Source organism: Siphateles boraxobius, unplaced genomic scaffold (assembly GCF_051911475.1).
Source record: "Siphateles boraxobius isolate OS27281-9 unplaced genomic scaffold, OSU_SipBor_1 13, whole genome shotgun sequence".
NCBI lineage: Eukaryota > Metazoa > Chordata > Actinopteri > Cypriniformes > Leuciscidae > Siphateles > Siphateles boraxobius.
Genome location: NW_027508733.1, coordinates 1825001 through 1844306, shown reverse-complemented (window position 1 = coordinate 1844306; position 19306 = coordinate 1825001). Strand labels below are relative to the sequence as shown.

General features: G+C 38.8%; 1 protein-coding gene across 19 annotated transcripts in view; it reads left to right on the top strand.

Annotated features, from left to right (window-relative positions):
• Positions 1-19306, top strand: part of ptprsa (protein tyrosine phosphatase receptor type Sa) — a 249630-nt gene that overhangs the window by 173002 nt on the left and 57322 nt on the right. For all 19 annotated transcript variants that reach the window (XM_077225921.1, XM_077225937.1, XM_077225936.1 and 16 more), the window contains 6 exons: positions 4001-4270; positions 4870-5451; positions 6516-6652; positions 6748-6892; positions 12674-12988; positions 17854-18047. In XM_077225921.1, coding sequence (XP_077082036.1) covers positions 4001-4270; positions 4870-5451; positions 6516-6652; positions 6748-6892; positions 12674-12988; positions 17854-18047 — 1643 coding nt within the window. The remainder of the gene's footprint in view (positions 1-4000; positions 4271-4869; positions 5452-6515; positions 6653-6747; positions 6893-12673; positions 12989-17853; positions 18048-19306) is intronic.

The window sequence follows — 19306 nt, the reverse complement described above, 5'->3', positions numbered from 1 at the left end:
CTGGTTTTAGTGAATGAGGAGCATGTCCTTCCAATTGGACCGTTTCTATATTCCTCCGTATTTCACAGCGGAGGGCACCATCGCACATCAAACGTCAAGCTATAGGACCATGTGTCAGGATAAAGATAAAGCTTTGTGCAATGGCATTTCAAAGCTAAGCCGATGCGGTGATAGCGCCAGTCGTAAATGTCGACATGCATCTGAAACATTAGGCCCGCTTATGATTTCCCCACTTCGCCACAGTTTATTCAAGCCTAAAGTGTGGGATGCTTTGTTGCTACTGACTTTGAAGCTGCCAAGCTACTCGGCGTCTTTTCAAAAGGTTGTTTCGTTTAGAAAATAACCGGATTGAGTTATTCAAGAACGAATTGCAAGCGCAACAGTACACGTTTTGGATTGGGAATAATTCACAAGGTGAAAGGTTGCAGCCCTTGTTCGCTCGACTAATGTGGCCTTAGGAAACGATCTGCAGTTTTTAACCAATTTTAAGATTTGGTTTTAAGAACAGAATCACCCATCCGCAGGCCCACACGCAATATGTGCCAGCAGAACTATAAAGCATGTTTGTTTATTTAATATATTGCCTTTTTAAGTTTCCTTTTATCACATTTCACCACACTTAAATCTGTTTAAATCGGCGCGGGAAGCATCATCAGATTTCGTCTGGGCCTGTCCATCATTAATTCGCTAGAAGAATCACACTCATCTTGTCATTGTCATGTTTCTCTGTGTTTGCTCATTGTTCTCTACAGAGCCTTTAAAGACACTCCTGCACTGTGATTATATGTGTGTGCTGTGACGAATTCACCAATTTTGACATTTCAATTGTGTGGATTCCCTAAAAATGCTGCACTTGGGGAGGGTTGCATGCCACAAATATGTCTTGACTGTAGCAGTAGGATAGTTTGGTGCTGTTCTGTTGTTGTCTTTCCTGCAGTCATGCATGCACCTTGTGATACGTGGGCTGCACTTTCACCTTTGTTGAACATTTGTTCAATATGCATTTATATGAGGCGGGGCGGGGTCATTTTAGTATGTCAATCTTTAATTTGCTCTTGTTGTTTTTGTTTTCTCAACAAATCAAAAAGTATTTTTCCTTAATTAAAGGAGGAATCCGGGTTCAATACAAATTATGCTCTGTTGCAGTTGTGGCGTAATGCTGATTACGGAAAATAATTTGGGGAAAAAGCTAAAATTCCCATTAAAAGTGTAAAATTGTATTCATCTTCATGCCTCCAAATGCCGTGGATAGAGCTGAACTTGTATTGAACCTTTGAATAAATCACTTAACCTTTTTTTATTTAAACAAAATGTGTATAAAAACAAATTAATATCAAAATGGATAAATGTGATCATAAAATTGATTAATATACAATGTTAAATAGATATATTATAAACTAATGACTGACTTTATACAGCAATCATGAACCGGACACCGACTGAGGTCATCCGTCACACTGGCTCTCTGAAAATTTAAATTTAAAACTAAATTTAGAATGTAACAGTTGAGCCGGTTACCTTGACTGTTATTATTTAAAAGTACTTTAAAAAAATTTAATTGTATGTTGATTTAAAAAAAAATGGTACATTAAAATATTTTGGCGCCAACATTTTAAACTAGATTTAAAACTTTTGAACTGTGCTTTCGATGGTGTTTTATTACAAATCCAAGACGTTATGCTGCTGGTTTCCAAGGCTATGGTGAACGTTTAATCGTGTTTTTCAAGCCCCATTGTGTGAGAAGTCCACAGACTTTTGCTCCAGTTGGCCCAGGATACAGTCTCCTCTTTGCCCCAATCCCCACCTCTCACTCCCCGTGTTATTTCCCTTCTGTCTCTAGTCCCACATGTGCGTCCACCATTTTGTCCTTCCAGTCTGCCCCCCCCCAACCCCCCACCCACCCACCCCGATGTCTTGCAGCCTAGGTCTTGTTCTGCCTTGTGACCTGTCTCTACCTGTTGTTTCTGTCCTCGTTGTGTGGAGTTGTTAATTTTCATTTGTTTTTTTTTGTTTTTTTTTCTGAGCTAGCCCCAGCACACATTGCTGTCCCTCTGTCTTTTCTTTCTCCTCTTGCCAAATGTAAATGAGGCATGACCCCCTCACCACCCACCATCTTAGGACACACCTAGCACACCCTACTCCCTGTTTCATTGGTCATTCGCGTCCACCAACATCAACAACGATTCTTGGGGGAACCAAATTCTGAAGTTTTACGTGTTTTTTAACTTTATTGCTAAAAATATCTGTACTCTCACTCTGAGTCTATTGCTCTGTTCCAAAACCTTGTAAGATACTTAGACATCAAAAACACATAGCCAACGTTTCATCAGCAACTTTATCTAGTTTTGGCTACGTTCAACGATAGCATTGCATGTATCCTTCTTGTAAGAGGTCAATCCCATAATCAATTGCAGAAAGCTTATGCAATACTTGCAGGTGCCGTATTCAAACGCTTGTTAGAATGTCTCGTAATTAGCTTAGCAACATGCTAACGTCAAACTCATTTGAAAACAGTTGGGTCTTTCTGCAGTTTTTGCTGTTGTTCAGAAGGTTGCCTCTGCCTGGGCAGCTGACTTGGTATTGGAACAGAGTCTGTGCATTTTAGAGTCATTTAAGTTTCCATCAGACCTTGACTTTCAATGAGTCATATCAAAAAAGCAAGGTTACCAAGAATGAACATGCCAGACAGGCAATGAAAACAAAAGCCTGTTCCACAACCTGGCCAACTTCATCTACGCCATATCTCATATCCAAACCTTTCCCCCACAGATCCTTCATCTTTTCTCTCGTGTGTAGGTTTGGCATCTCAATAGTTGAGTTGCATCGCTGTCATCACTGTAGACTAGCATCTGTACCAGTCCAGTCATGTGCCCTTATTCGGTCAATTTTTATTCATTTTATTTCTTTTTCTTTGTTTTATTGATGTGTGATAGTTAGTTGAGTTGAACTGACAGCTACTTATTGACTGAATCAAGAGTTTCCGCCATAAAACTTTGTGTAATGTCTAGCCAGGACTGCAATGTGACAATACAACCCTGTCACATTACGTCATATTGGCTGGAGACGATAAAAAGCCTTTCTCTGCATTGAAGTGGGTTTCCCCCCTCGTTCCTTTTCCCAACCCTTCCCTTTCTTCCTCTTTCTCGCTCTTTTGCGCGTTCTATTCTCTTACATTTCTTTTTTTTTTCTCTCCAGTTGTCTTTTGTCTGGGCATGCTAGCGACCCTTCAGTTATATTCCTCTATGCATTTTATCTCAAATACTTCTCTCTGGTTTTATTGTTCCCATTTACTCTTTGGTTGACCTCTATCTATTTCTGCATGATGTCTGTGAAAATGACAGCTGCATCTATCAATGGAAGCGTGTCAGAACTTTAATAGGCTTTGTCCAGTTGATCTACTCTCAACCACAAAAATCTGATTAAGGTTTCTCATCTTTTGTCCCTCTTGGAGGGGCTTACCATTACCAGTGTATGTACGTACCAACGTGTATGTACATATGTAGGGTTTCTTTGGCAAAGGTAGATTTGAAAAATTAAGTTTCGTACGTCACACTTTATATACAACTACAACAAAGTGCATTTTCTTTTCACACTGTAGAACTTTTCCACTTTTTTAACAGTAATGCATGATTTTAATTTCATTTACCATAGTTACAGGTCACATAGAGATCTAATTTTAAAGATGAGAAACTCATAATAGATTTTTGTGCATTTAATCGTGCTGTGATGGGTCAAATATTGGTCAATGGAACCTTGTTGCTATGAATTTGTTGCTTTAATGTCAATCTATATTGTTGGTGAAGCAGTTCTGTTAATTTAGTTACTTTATCGTTATTTTAATTTGTATAAACCCAAGTGAAGTTGTTGAGTCTCATTTTTATAATTTTTTGTCCTCTCTTTAGACAACATGTACGTTCTAAAGAAAGGCTCATTTTCATCGACGTGTCTTGTTACCTTTCTCTTTCTCTTTTTCTTGTCGCTATTCCTCCGCCCTTTGCAGTTCGTCGCGTACCTCCACGTTTCTCCATCCTGCCCACCAGCCACGAGATCATGCCGGGCGGTAGCGTCAACATCACTTGCGTCGCCGTGGGCTCGCCCATGCCCTACGTCAAGTGGATGCTCAACTCTGAGGACTTGACGCCTGAGGACGAGATGCCAGTGGGCAGGAACGTTCTGGAGTTAAATGGCGTCCGCGAGTCGGCCAACTACACCTGCGTGGCCATGAGCAGCCTGGGCATCATTGAGGCCGTGTCCCAGATCATTGTCAAGTGTAAGAATCATTTGAATCGAGGGTTCCTCTGGTCTAAAGAAATTCAAACTAAGCCATATTTCTAGTGTTTTCTTATGCAAGCTTGTTTCTGCCACAGAATAAAAAAATAAAAAGGTAATTGGGACTTTTTATCTCACAATTCTGACTTTTCATATTAGAATTGCATGTATACATCTCACATTTCTGACTTTATAACACGCAATTGCGAGTTATAAAGTCAGAATTGCGTGATATAAAGTCGCAATTGCGAGTTATAAAGTCAGAATTGTGTGATATAAACTCGCAATTCTGAGAAAATACGTATTTTTTTCCTTAGAATTGGACTTTATAACTTGCAATTGTGAGTTTGTATCTCACAATTCTTAGAAAAGATGTCAGAATTGCAATTGCGTGTTATGAAGTCAGAATTGTGAGTTTATTTCTCACAATTGTGACTTCATAACGCAATTGCGAGTTTTATATCACTCAATTTTAACTTTGTAATTGTGAGATAAAAAGTCGCAATTATCTTTTAAAATATTTTATTCTGCAGCGGGAACAAGCTTCCATACTTTTTAGTTCCAGTATTGACTACAGTATTTTATTATCCCCCACTGCAGCTTTGCCGAAACCTCCAGGTATTCCTGTCGTGACCGAAACTACCGCCACCAGCATCACCATCACCTGGGACAGTGGCAACCCTGAACCCGTCTCCCATTACATCATCCAGTATCGTGCCAAGTCTCCCGAGAGCAAGTTCGAGACCGTGGACTCCATCACCACCACTCGCTACAGTATTGGAGGACTTTCTCCGAACACCGATTATGAGATCCGCGTGTCGGCCTTTAACACCATTGGCCAGGGCCCACCCAGTGAACCAGTCGAGGCTAGGACTGGGGAGCAGGCTCCCGCCAGCCCACCGCGAAATATCCAAGCCCGTATCATTTCCCAGAACACCATGATGGTACGCTGGGATGAACCCGAGGAGCCCAATGGACAGATCAAGGGTTATCGGGTGTACTACACCATGGACCCATCTCAGCTCATGAGCATGTGGCAAATCCACAACGTACAGGACAGCGTGATCACCACCATTCAGAGTCTGGTGCCGTCCGAGACCTACACCATCAGAGTGCTGGCCTTCACGTCTGTAGGAGATGGACCCTTCTCAGATCCCATTCATGTCAAAGTGCTTCAAGGAGGTTTGTTTGTCAATTTTTAGTGTCCTTTTTTCAGTATTGGCTCATCAAAAGATGTAGCAAGGTGAGTTTTGCTCTTAGAAATGTCCTTTGTTTGTATCGGGTGAGCTGAGGGTGTAGCAAAGTAAGTTTAACGATTTAAACATTTCTGTTGTCAGTGCTTGGTTGGCTAACAATGTAGCAAGGTGAGTTTAGCGATTAGAAATGTCTGTTAGTATTGGGTGAGCTAAAAGTGTAGCATAGTCAGTTATTGAGAACTGTCAGTTTTCAGTTTTCAGCGAGCTAACAATATAGCAGGTGAGTTTAATACTCTTTTGTCAGTTGAGCTGCATGATTAAAGTAGAGCTGCATTGAATAAAATAGAGCAAATCCCCTTTTGAAAGTAACATGGCGCTTCAAATAACTATTGTATCGATTAGCCTAGATCACACCAGTAGGTGGCGATGAGTGACTGTTAAAAAATGTATTTGTCATTGAATCAAATGCAGATTAATTCAGAAATGAAACAAGTAAAGTATTTATGAATGAGTCATTGAATCATTCATTCAAGAGATTGGTTCAAAAATGCAGATTCATTCAGTAATGAAACAAGTAAAGTATTTATGAATGAGTCATTGAATCATTCATTCAAGAGATTTGTTCAAAAATGCAGATTCATTCAGTTATGAAACAAGTATTTATGAGTGAGGCATATTCATTCTAATATTTTTTAAAAATTGATTTCAGCAATTAATATTTTGTCAGAACCTCAAGTTGTCGGTTCAGAAACGTGATCTCTATTTGAAACAAAAAATCGTGATTCTCATTTTGTCCATAATCGTCTTGAGTTAGCTGAAATTTTACTGTTGGGGTGTCAAAAATGTACAGTAGCAAGATGAGTTTAGTGTTTGGGTATGTTTCTATTGGGTGAGACAAAAATGCAAGTACATCTTCACCTGGTAATTGTTCTAACCCTGTTGCCACGGGGGTAAATGTTTTCTCTAACACTTTCACTAAATATACAGTTGTAAAAATCAGTTTGTTTAATTTCATGTCTGTTAAACTGTCAACACTGGCTCCATTTGTAGTCCCTGGACAGCCGACAAACTTCCAGGTCGGTGAGGTGTCAGACACTGGTGTTGAGCTTACGTGGGAACCAGCCTTCGAGAAAGAGGGAATCATCAGTTATGAACTGCATTACAAAGAGGGCAGTCAAGGACCTCAGGTGCTTTCTCAACAACAAACCTTCTCAAATATATTGTCAGGACTGTTGTCGCACACCCAATTTTGAAGTAACTGTTATAATTTCCCACCAAACAGGTAAAGAAAACATTCGGTCCAACCTCTTCCTATATTGTGGAGGGCCTACGCGCTAATACAGAGTACTACTTCTCTCTGGCTGCCGTCTCCAACAAGGGCATTGGAGCCTTCACCAATGAAATATCCCAAAGGACATCCCAAGCCAGTATGTAGTCCATTTCCTTTCCTAAGGATGCGAATGAAGGGTTGGTGGGGTCTAATATTGTATTTTGTTTGAGAAATGCCATGACATAATGGCTATTCTGAGCTTTCGATGGGGTCGGGATACAACAACGCACTGTTTGAAAGGGACCACTATAACCTTCACCCCCGTTTCCCAATCCAGAGATATTGTCTATCGACTCTAGAAATGTCAATGGTGTGCTTGCGTCTGCAGCAGATAAGCGTTAAAGACTGGATGTTATTCTGGTACCTGATTTTTGACAGGTTTGGGTTTCTGGAATGAAGTCTTCGTTTTTTGCCTCATTCCTGTGTGTTGTGTTTGTTTATGCATCTGAATTGAGCAAAACAGCATCACCTTTGAGCCAGAAGAGAGTCTTGCTACATGCAGGTGGCAAAGGTGATGTTGTTTTGTTGAGAATATTTCCAAATGACTTGCCAAAACTTGATGATGTTTTAATATTTCTTTCTGTGCACGTTGGCGAATAGTTTTTTAAGAGAAGATAAGTACGAGCAGAACAAATTTGTTTAAACTGTTCATAAAAACATTCTTTTGTAAATTGTTGCATTCAGTTCAATGCGCCAGTTTATACAAGAATGTGTTCAGCTCGCGTTGCATGAATGAGACCCTCTGACTTTGATGTTTTAAACATAATGTATTTTGTGTAAAGCGTCTAAAGGTTAAACCTAAACTTTTAAATGACCCGTTTTGCTTAGTTTAATGAATTCCTCGCCCCTTGGCAGGATGGTGTCGCGCACTTCTTTTTCTTCTTTGTTTAGTGATTCTTTCATCCGGGTCTCTCTATGTCACAGTTATGTACTTCAGAGATTTCCTACATGTGAAACAAACAAATCAATGTGGGTTGATTGATCTGCGGCAAGCGTGCCGTTTGGCTCCCCTGCGTGCTCCCTTCTTTCTTCTGTGTTCGTATTTCTTTTTCATGTGTCAACAGCAAATGCACTTTTTTCCTCCCATGCGGCTGAAGCCCACAAAATATTATAGACTCTGGGGTCTGCCATGGCTTTCCAACACATCTAGTCCCTCACTGTGTATTACTGAAAGCAGCACAGGCTGTGGCCGCTGGCGCCTGCAGGTAGTCAGCATTTACACTGGGAGACCGTCTGAATTATTCAAGCCTCCGGCCTAAAAATACACCCTCGCTGTGTCGCATCATGATTCGGTGCATGAAATCATCAATGCTTGTGGGGAACCTTGCAGCTGGCATGTGCCCCGTGCTAAAATATTGCAGTTACTTGCGTACAGCTTGTATTATGGTACAAACATAGGGGTCCAAAAGTCTGAGAGCATGAGTGAAAATGCATCTATTTTGCAGTCTTTTCTCATTTAATACAGAGGTTTTGGTTTCAAAGCATAACAGTTTGAGTGAGATGTTAAACCAAAAAAATCCTTGAGTTTCATTGTGGTCTCAAACTTTTATACTAAGATCACTTGTATTTTATATTTAGTTAATTTAAGTTTCAAGAGCACAGAAAAACCCTTTTTTAATGTGGGACGGAAGGTGCAGTCATTTGTTTCTTTTTAGTTTTTAAGCTGTTTCATTTCACATAAAGGATTAGACAAGAATTATTATACTAATCAATTATCGAATGCTTTCAATTGTAGAATAAATTAATAAAGGTTGACAGGTACATTAGTGAATATGGCATTTCTACAAAAGCTTTTGTTTTGGTTTCATGTTAGCTAGCTTCAACAAAGAAAAACGTATGTAGACTTTTAAAACTAGGCCTTTTTTCACGCTTATGTTTTAGTGTAAATGTAAAAAAAAAAAAATTAAAAAAAACATTTAACTAATTGTTTAAAGTCAACATGAAATGGCATTCCTGAGTGTAATGTTCAATCAGGACTTGATTGGACAATTGGAAGGAATTGGATTTCAATTGATTTTTTTTTTTTCTAGAAATGTGAATGCATTTTGTTTTCATGTTGACTTTAAATCCTCCTTTTGTTCAATGGTTCCCGTTGCAGGTTTAGTCCTCCAGACTTGGAATAGGTGGGTGGAAGATGCCAGAAAGCCATGGCAGTTGTAGCCCATTTTAACTCATCTTCTGTTTCTACCTGTGCAGCTTGTTGGTGCAGAATGGGTGGGATGGGTGGGATGGGGTTGGTTGAGTGGGTGCTGGGATGCAATGAACCTGCTGCATTGACACACAATGTAACACCTGAGCCTGAGAGAGCAAGCACTGAATGCATGTATTACCTCCCCCTACCCCTGGGGGGCGCTCTGTTAATGCACGTCGTACGCTGTGTGTGTCCTCTTCTGTTCCATCTCTATATGTCCGTCCCGCTGTTTGTGTCTTCATATATTGTATTCTGGAACAATGCAGTGCACTTTTTTACCTCCCTTTTGTTTTCTAGCTCTTCTTTGTTTCACTCCAGAAATGAAACTAAAGCTCACCTGCTCCAGCTTGACGTCACCTGGTTTTAATTCATTTCTGTTCAGTACACAGGTTTAAGTTCATTTTATTTCATTTCGGTTTGGTTTACTCTAACACACTTGAGGAAACAGCTCTAAGCATTTTTTTTTTGTGGCTCTTCCTGTCGGGGTTTCATTTTCCTTGACAAGCTCGACATGCAGCAACAGCACTTAGCATTGCCAAAGCAAACCCATTAAACTAAAGGTGAGAGTAAGTATCCCGGCGGGATGACCGTAGGCTTCTTGCTTGAGTTATGGGACTTTGTCCCGCAGGGTCTCGCACAGATGGGAGACGTGGTTCACTACATCTGCCGACGTCTTCCCTTGAGCAGAAACTAAAGTAGTGTAGATTTACCCATAACAAGGTCAGGGAGGCGACAAGCTCGGACAGTTAGAAGCAATTTAGCACAAATGCCCCCCAACTTAACACATAAACATTACAGTGTGGATTCCCGTGAGGTAAGTGACCGCCGTTCGGAGGAAGCCCAGTCTGCCATCCCATCTTTCAGATGTCGGCCACTTAACCAAATTGACAGTCCGTATAAGTAGGCGTATAAGTGACCTTGAGGTGCAAAACTGTCATAAACACCAGCGGAATTGATTCAAATCCCTTACATGAGCCAGAAAGAGGGCCATAATCTTCACAGAGAGTTCCCAAGACGTTTATAGACTAATTTCTTCCAGAATTTCCTCTTCGTAGGTCTATTTTGCACTACACCAATTGGCATACTGGTCTTCCTCATAAAGGCGTGAAAGGAAAGTGTATTGTGTTTTGTTTCTTTTTTGGTACAGTGCTGTTGAGTTGACGCTCAGTCAGGTCACTGTTCGTGGGTCAGCCCACAGTTACGAACCAAAGCCCCTTCGATGGTCCGGCAGAGAGTACTCACCTCACCCTCCATATCCCCCAACACTTGTTTGCATACCCTGGAGGATGTTAAATATTGGGGAATATGTCAAAACTCGAGGGTAAGTGGAGATAGACACTCCTGCCTTGACCAAGTGGGTGGCAGTGGCATTCTGGGAAGTGCGCTTAAGAGTCAATGGCTATTGAGTGATGCTCAGGTTTTAAACATGGTCGTAGAGGGTCCACAAACTGGGGGCAAGGGTTTCCGCACCAATCTTGGGTTTGGTGCAAGAACATCTTGGAGGTCCTATTCCAGCCAAGTCCAATGGCTTCATTCAGTTGTTGCGCTCATAAATGTTGTTGCTCATAAATTAATCTATACAAATCTGTAATCAAATCTGTAATCGCAGTAGTTTTCATCTCTCAGTTGGATTTTTTGTAGCAGCTCCACCATTTGGCCCGGATCTGGATTATTACATCATTAATTATTACAGTTAACACTTTTGATTTTGGTTTTAAGGCACAACCCTTTGGTTTTGAAGAGTTATTTCATTTCGAACACTGAAATCCAAGACTCTTTTTTGTGTTTGATGTATAATTCAGTCCCAGAATCATGAATCTAAACCTTCAGGTAGTTCTGCAACTCTCACATACCAAACTTTCATTTCGCACTCAAACCAGGTCGATTTTACAAGAACTGAATGCAAATATTCTTCAAGAAAGGAAGAACATCTTCAAAATATATCTTCAAATGGAAGATGAAAATCCTGTAAAACCATAATCCAATAAGCCCATTTGGTGAATAAACAGGGCTCTGAATAATGTTGCTCGCTGAACTCTGGGATGGGTGACACCTATGATAAAAGCTGCTTGGTGATGGGACAAGTCAGTTATCTATTTCACAAACAAAAGCACAACAGGGAACGGTTTTACTCAGAAAATAGATGTGTTAAAAAGTAAAGTAAGAGTTTGGTTAAGGAGGTATTATATTACATGGGTATGGGTGGTTGGATGCGAGGTGCTAGCACCCTGATCTCAATCTTGTGGACCCTCAGGCTAGTGTAAACGGTGAATAGTGCAGCCTGATGAAAGCACAGGGAACGCTCTCTCCCTTGAGCCCCCAAAACATCCACATTATAGGCAAAATGACTCAACAAATTGACTAAACTAAATGAATGTAAATAGTTTGAGCTGTATTCGGCTAGCTCAGCAGTAGAGGGAGACGGCCGAACCCAACCGAATCTAGGGAAATATAGTCTCCCTCGAATCGGGTGCTTGTGGTAAGAAAGTCTTTAAAAATTAGTGTTTGAAGATGTCAGGTACGTATAATGTACAGGAAAATGCTTTTGTGTTTTTTGTTTTGTTTTGGTTTTTGCTGTTTTTAATGGTTTTCCTTTCTGTTTGAAGCTTGGTTGCTTTCCATGATTCTTCTGAGTTGACATTTCGGGTCCTAACATTTTCTTTTCCAGCCATTATTTCGCAGAGAGTTTTGCTCATTTTCCTGTAATCTGTTTTGAATGATTTTGTTTTGCTTTTCAACGATGGTGCTCATCCATTTGAATTTCAGTCACAAATATGTTTTATCCCCATCTGTCCATTTCCCCCTCATTCATTTGTGTTACTTATAGCTTCAGGGATCAGTGTGTCAGAGTAACTTTTAATGTTTAATTCACAATGGAGATAAATGTTACAGGCCTTTAAACAGTGTAATACATCCATATGCGCAAGCATTTAGTAGGCATGGACTCTATGCATTTCAAACGAGACTTTTATATTGATTTAGAACTGCACAGACGTAGATACAGCAAACGCCTCGAAATACAGCAATGAATGGCCTTCATTCAAATGCAAATAATGTGATCTATTTTCCTCTCATGGTGGAAATATATCCTGAAAGCCCAGGGTATTTGCTGTGAAAGATGGGCTAAATCTTTGGCTCGCGTACTGGCGGTTGTATTTGGATACACTTTTCTTAGTATTTTTGTCTTGTTTTCCAGTACAAAATCGAAACTTCTTTAAATAAAGATACATTAACTTGAGAAACAAAAAGACATAAACATAACATTTGATGAGTTAATATACCAAGGGGGTCTGAAAAAAATAATAATTCAAAGGGAAAAAAAGATTATTTTTCTGGCCCCATTGAAATAACCCCAAAAATACAAAAGAAGAAAAAAATGTTTTATCTGTATCTTACGCCCAACAGCTGTGGTGATACTTCTAGATCTTTGACATGAAAATCAAGCCAAAGTTAAACCTTCATGCTTCATATTTATGCATGCATGCAAAACACCCCGACCCCTTCAAAACCAAGCTCTTCTGTTTGCATTTGCCCTTTGTTTTCCTCGTTTTTTCTTGCGTTTCAGTATGTCTCTGCTTGTTTTATTTTTTCAGTTGGGTTTTCCCTTTTATCATTTTCTTTTTCTCTTTCCCATCTTTTCGTTTTTTGTTTTCCACCCCTCCTCTCCCCCTTCCCAAACCTGAGCAGAGCCCTCCGCCCCCCCTCAAGACATTAAGTGCTCCAGCTCCAGCTCCACCACCCTGCTGGTAAGTTGGCGCCCTCCGCCGGCCGAGAGCCAGAACGGGGCGCTGGCCGGGTACATAGTGCGCTACGCGGTGGTGGGCGCCGGGGCCGAGGTCAGCACGGAGCCCGCGGAGGAGCCGGCGGTGCCGCCCAGCTCCGACCAGATCGTGCTCCAGCGGCTGGAGAAATGGACCATATACAGAGTCACCGTGGCGGCCTCCACCAGCGTGGGTCCGGGCCCCGAGAGCGAGCCGCTGCTCTGCCGCACGGACGAGGATGGTACTAACCTTGAAACAATTTAATAATTACAAATTTAATTGAGTTTTAATTTACTTGTAAAAGCAACACTGTTAGATACTAAGACTTAAAGTATCTTAAACCCGAAAACCGCCCCTGGCCAATCGTGTCTTAGCAACCGTAACTAGGCGCGGGAGGTCTGGCAAGCTTCTGGCGAGCGAGGGAAACATGCCGAAGCGTTGTGCGTATGGATTGTGCAAATCTGATACCCGGTATCCTAAAAGTTTGGACAGTAGAGTGGAATTTTTTTCCTTCCCGAAAATCTAAAAGCCAAGAGGAGAAATGATGTGCTTGGATCAGCAGTGTGTGAGACCCCATTCACAACTAATGTCGACAGGATTAACAAAAACACCTAACGTTATTGCATGGAAATAATGACGGTTCTTTGTTCATAATGCATATATTTTAACATAAAATAAGACGATTAAAGACAAGATGGAGGCTCACTGACATACTTTAAATATATATTTCAGCATTTTGTTAATCGATGGCCTTCTACCCCTGACTGAGTAACTTTAACCCAATACGATCGCGGCTCTCCCGGTGTTAGTGTTATTCCACAAGATTTATGGATAAGCTGTTGGATTTATAATTATTAGATTATTTTCACAATTCACTTACCCTGCTGTGCACGAACAAAGCTGTTCTTCAATTTGTGTGTTTCCCATTTGAATGGTCAGCATATGAGGCGCTGCTGCTTGCGCTGGGACTATAGGCTTTAGCTTCAATTTTTATGAAATTATTCTCTAATCGGTTGCATATTATGTTGTGAATATATCCCTCGAATGCATTAACAGTCCCTTTTGTCTTGCTCTCTCATATATTTCACATGTTCGTCAAAAATTACTAATTATCTCATTGGGAATGTCTGACACCGGTGCATACACACTGTAATAGTGAAAATTTTATAATATTTTATTTTATGTAATAGTGTAATAGTAAAATTTTGTCTTACAGCTCTCGCATATTTTGTTTATACTTAAAATGAATGAGAAAATCTGCCAATGAAGACAAAAATACACTCTTATTAAAGGCACATTCTCTGAAAACAAGTGTTAATATCTTATGCAAAGTTGCTTCTCCAGTACGTTTATTTGTTTGAGTAATTTTTAGATATTTTAAATGGAAAATATACAAGTTTTTGCCGTTTTTATATAGTTCAGGCTCAACAAAATAAAAAATGTAAAATGGCCTTTTAAAACTATTTAAATGTCCAACCTAGACAGCCTTTTAAGGCATCGTATCATGTCAAGATTATGCTTCAACGCAAAACATTACAATATTACTCAAATAAATATTTAACCCCAAAAGTTAAAACTTATGTATATCGATTTTCAATCCAATTTAATCACATAAATCCAACGTAAACGTTAACATTTTATTTAAGCTTCACCGTCATGTTGAATGACGTGACGTGAATGAATTAAATAATTATGTGAACTGTGATTTAAGATTGTGTATTAAATAAACTTTACTCATTTCAAATAAATTGTTGTTACTTGCTTTACATAACTATCTTACATTAACTTAATTATATTGAATAAACAGTCAAAAATATACACATGTAACATTTTCAAACATTTATTGTACGAACCCTGCATTGGGTACACACAAGACTTTTTGAGACAGTCTCTTGATGTGTATGTCATCACACTAAATTATGACAATATAAAAAACACTGATTATAGTGTATTTTATAAGTGATTATATATATTTTATATATACAATATTTGCAATTAGTTATAAAAAATAAAATGTAGTTTACCACACCTTGTCTGTAATTGCCATAATGTGTGATATCTTCTGTCCAGAAGCACCACAATTGCTGTTGAAAACCTTGTGTAGATTACCAGTGTAGATTACCAGTGTAGATTACCAGTGTAGATTACCAGTGTAGATTACCAGTGTAGATTAACAGTGTAGATTAACAGTGTAGATTAACAGTGTAGATCACCAGTGTAGATTAACAGTGTAGATTAACAGTGTAGATTAACAGTGTAGATTACCAGTGTAGATTAACAGTGTAGATTAACAGTGTAGATTAACAGTGTAGATTACCAGTGTAGATTAACAGTGTAGATTACCAGTGTAGATTAACAGTGTAGATTAACAGTGTAGATTAACAGTGTAGATTACCAGTGTAGATTACCAGTGTAGATTAACAGTGTAGATTAACAGTGTAGATTACCAGTGTAGATTACCAGTGTAGATTAACAGTGTAGATTAACAGTGTAGATTAACAGTGTAGATTAACAGTGTAGAAACTGCGCCAAGGACTTTGACAGAAGTGGCACAGTTTATGAATTCTAATAAAGATTGCCATGAAATATAGGCCTACTGTGGAGAAATTTATATTAATTTACTATTTATTCTCGTGTAAATAAATAGTTAATTTACTGTGAACAGTGCAGGTCATCTGGTTTGTAAATCAGACACCAATTGTCCTAAAAGTGCAAGGACAATTACTGTATACACAAGGATGCCTGAACCTCGCCCCAAAATGTCCAAGTTTGAGCTTAGAATGTTTCAATAACTCATACATGCTGGATAATTCTGTGCCACACACTTTACATTGCCACATTCCCAAAACTCACATAAAACAACATACATCACACTTTTGCAAAGAAATTAAACAAGAAATTATACTAACCTAACCCTAACCCTTACGGCAACAAATCAAGTATAGTATATACAATTTGACCAGTTTGGACTTGGATCCATTACATTTATGTTGTCTAAGAGTAATTCTGTCTACAACATGAAAAATTAATCAGCTTTTTTTAGCCCATTTCATGCTTAAAAAACTGTATTTTACTGTAACGCTTACTTTTCTAAAGCCACTGTATTTGGTTTTATTTGCCCCATTCTTTTTCCAGTGACCTTATAGTCTCTAGCCAAGCTTTGTGAGAAAATAAATCTAAGATGGTGGATGAGGTGAGAGAAATGTTGATTATACGTCTGTGTGGACAGCTCACTCTTTTTGGGAGCAGATCTATTGACTTGCATTATGTGATGGAGGAAACATTGACTTAACATCATTTTCATCTGTCACACCTCTTTGTAAAAGCACTCGGACAGCTTATGAGCACTGAAATAAATCTAGCCAGAGTAAGAAATTGTGTCGGACGTTCCCTGGTGACAGCAGTCTTTCTCTGTGACTGACAGCGCTAGTTCAGGATACAAGCTAGTAATCAATACGGAGCACAGCCTTTCACTGGCGCTGTGGGCCGCCCTACGATGGATGGTTTTGACGGGCTGGTCAACCGCTGTAGGCCGGTCAAGAGGGGGGGGGGGGGGGGATGCTTCCCCAAGACCTCCGATGGGAAATCTTATTTGACCAACCCCACAACATAAAGTTATTTGAGTAGCGATGTGTTACGACAGTCACATCCTTGGAGACTTGTACCGTTAAAGCGTCTAATATGGTAGAGTCGGGCCCCAAAATACAGTACATCCCCTTATGGTGTCTTTTATTGAACATACAGGAAATCGGTCTCCTCCTTACAGCAGTCCTGAATGACTGGAGGTATTAAACATCAAGGCCTCGTATAAAAGGATTTTCATTAGCTCGCAGGTCTGCAGACAGCAAATTGATCAGAGCTCAGATAAGAATGATAGTGAAACGGAAAGGGATGAAATGGTTGCCCGAGTATACGGGGGTGTGATATTACATTTGATTAAATATCCCTGAAGATGGGCGCTTAATCAGTAACCTGGTTTCACATAATTGAATGTATATACTAGCTGAGACGCTAGGGCTTAGTTTCTTTTCAGCCGTTTTGAGGTGAGTGCTTTGTGTAGTCTGAGGTGCTAAATTAGTACTGGTACTATTTTTAAAAATCAGACTCAGGCATAATTAAAGATGTATGTTATTGCCTTTTCTCAGATTTGTGTTATTTGGGACTTAAAACTGAGTTCTTTAAAATATTTCATGTACATTTCCATATTTTTTAGTAGAAAAAAAACATCTGGGAAGCCATGTTTAGGGTGTGATATCTCAGGAACCATGATTGCTAGCTTTGGTCAAATTGGTAGATTGCTAGAAAAACGTGTTCCCTAAAAGTCCAAGTGGATCAGAGTCTCATCAGGGTAGAAATATTTCCAAAACTGGCCTCTAAAGTTGGTAGAAAGTGAAAAATGTGTATATGAATGAGTGATAATAGTGTCTTAATATGTGTTTTGATTGTAAAAAAAAAAATGTATTGACTTTTTGTTTCCCTATCATGATGAAAATTGGTGGATTGGTAGAAAAATGTGTTTCCTTCAAATCCTAGTGGTTCAGAATCTCATCAGGGTAGAAATATTTTCGAAACTGGCTTCTAAAGTTGGTAGAAAGTGAAAAATATGTAGATGAATGAGTGATAATAGTGTCTTAATTGTGTTCATTAAAGACTAAATGTGTTTTTATTGTAAAACAAATTTTGATTGACTTTTTATTTCCCTATCATGATGAAAATTGGTGGATTGGTAGAAAACGGTGTTTCCTTCAAATCCTAGTGGTTCAGAGTCTCATCAGGGAAGAAATATTTTCGTAACTGAAAATCCCCTAAAATTGAAAAAAAAAAAAAAAAAGTGATTGGTACTTGGGCTTTAATTGTGTGTAATTAAAACAAGTTTTAATTGACTTTATGTCCCTATTATTATGATAAATGCTAAGACAAATACTAATACTACTACACTCAAACTTATAATAACTCATATGAGCAAAAATCGGGTATAGCATAGCAACACCCTTGCATCATTATATCGGTGAGTTTTGCACAGGCAATACTGCATGTAAAAATGTTTTCATATCACAAACATGATCAATTCAATCCCTCATGGCATGTCCTCTTGTCCCGCCGCAGTTCCCGGGGCCCCCCCTCGCCGTGTGGAGGTCGAGGTGCTCAACTCCACTGCCATCAAGGTGATGTGGCGCTCCCTGTTGCCAGGGAAACAGCACGGGCAGATTCGCGGGTACCAGGTGCACTACGTCCGCGTGGAGAACGGCGAATCCCGCGGCCTGCCCCTCATCAAGGACGTCATGTTAGCCGATGCACAGGTATGTTAGCGCGATTATTAATGTTTCGTCAAACAAATGGCTAGTTAACTTGTAGCCAATTAGTTATTTTTATGCTACTGTTGCAGCAAAAGTGGTTTAAAATCTTCACATCGCCACTGCAACAAACGTTTACAAATCCTTTTATAAATAATTTAATCTGTGAAGTTCTTTTATAGCCTCTAGAATGCTTTCCACAAGCGGTCCAAAACATCTTATCAGCCATTAGAATTGCACGGTTTAGTCAAACCTCTAATAAGTTTAACCTCTAAGGCTCTAGTGTCATAGATAAAGTCAACAAAAGCTGATTATGTCTGCCGTATTAAGTGCCCCGAGAGCTCCACTAAAACACGAGGCACTTGAGCATTGCGGTCACAATTCAGACTTGATTTAAAAGCGCAAGCGGCAAAAAGAAAGAAGAAAAAGCCTCTGGCTGCAACCTAAAATTATAATACAAGCTTGTGTCATGAAAACAGCAGATACGAGGCACCTTATTCTCCTCATAGCTGCAAATATTACAGCTTTGAAAAAACCATTGAATTTATGCCTCTTGTGTTTATGATGGAGTCGTTTACAGTTGTCAGTTAAGTGGGAATCAGGTGATATCTGGGTCACGATGCAATGATGTTGTGATTGTGTACAAACGGTGACATATTGCAATCTTTTACTTGTTTGTTTCTCATTATCTGCAGACTTAATCTTGAAAAATTTGATTTTTATGAATAGAAAGTGACATTTTAGTATATATTAGTATTATAAATAATTTAGTAAATATATTGTCATTAAATATTTTAAAATGAGTCAATATAAGATAAGTATAAAATATTATTTATATATTTTATTATATTTTTAAATGAATTATAATAATTGAAGTATCTTTTCAATAACCTTTTTTTCAAAAATTATTCTCAGTCTAAAAATGTTAGTATTGTGAGGTAAAATATTGCATTTTTGTTCCGTTTTTCTGTTTTAGTCACAAATTTCATTTTTCAGTGAAATCAAACATATTGCGATATCTTTTACTTGTTTATTTCTCATTATCTGCAGTGGACTTACACTTACTGAATTGAATTTTATGAATAGAAAGTGTAATTTTAGTATATATTATAGTGTACATATAGTATATTAGTAAATATAAATAATTTAGTAAATATATTGTCATCTCATATTGAATAATTTTTAAATATTTAATAAGTATAAAATATTATTTATATATTTTATTATATTTTTAAGTAAATTATAATAGCTAATTGAAGCATCTT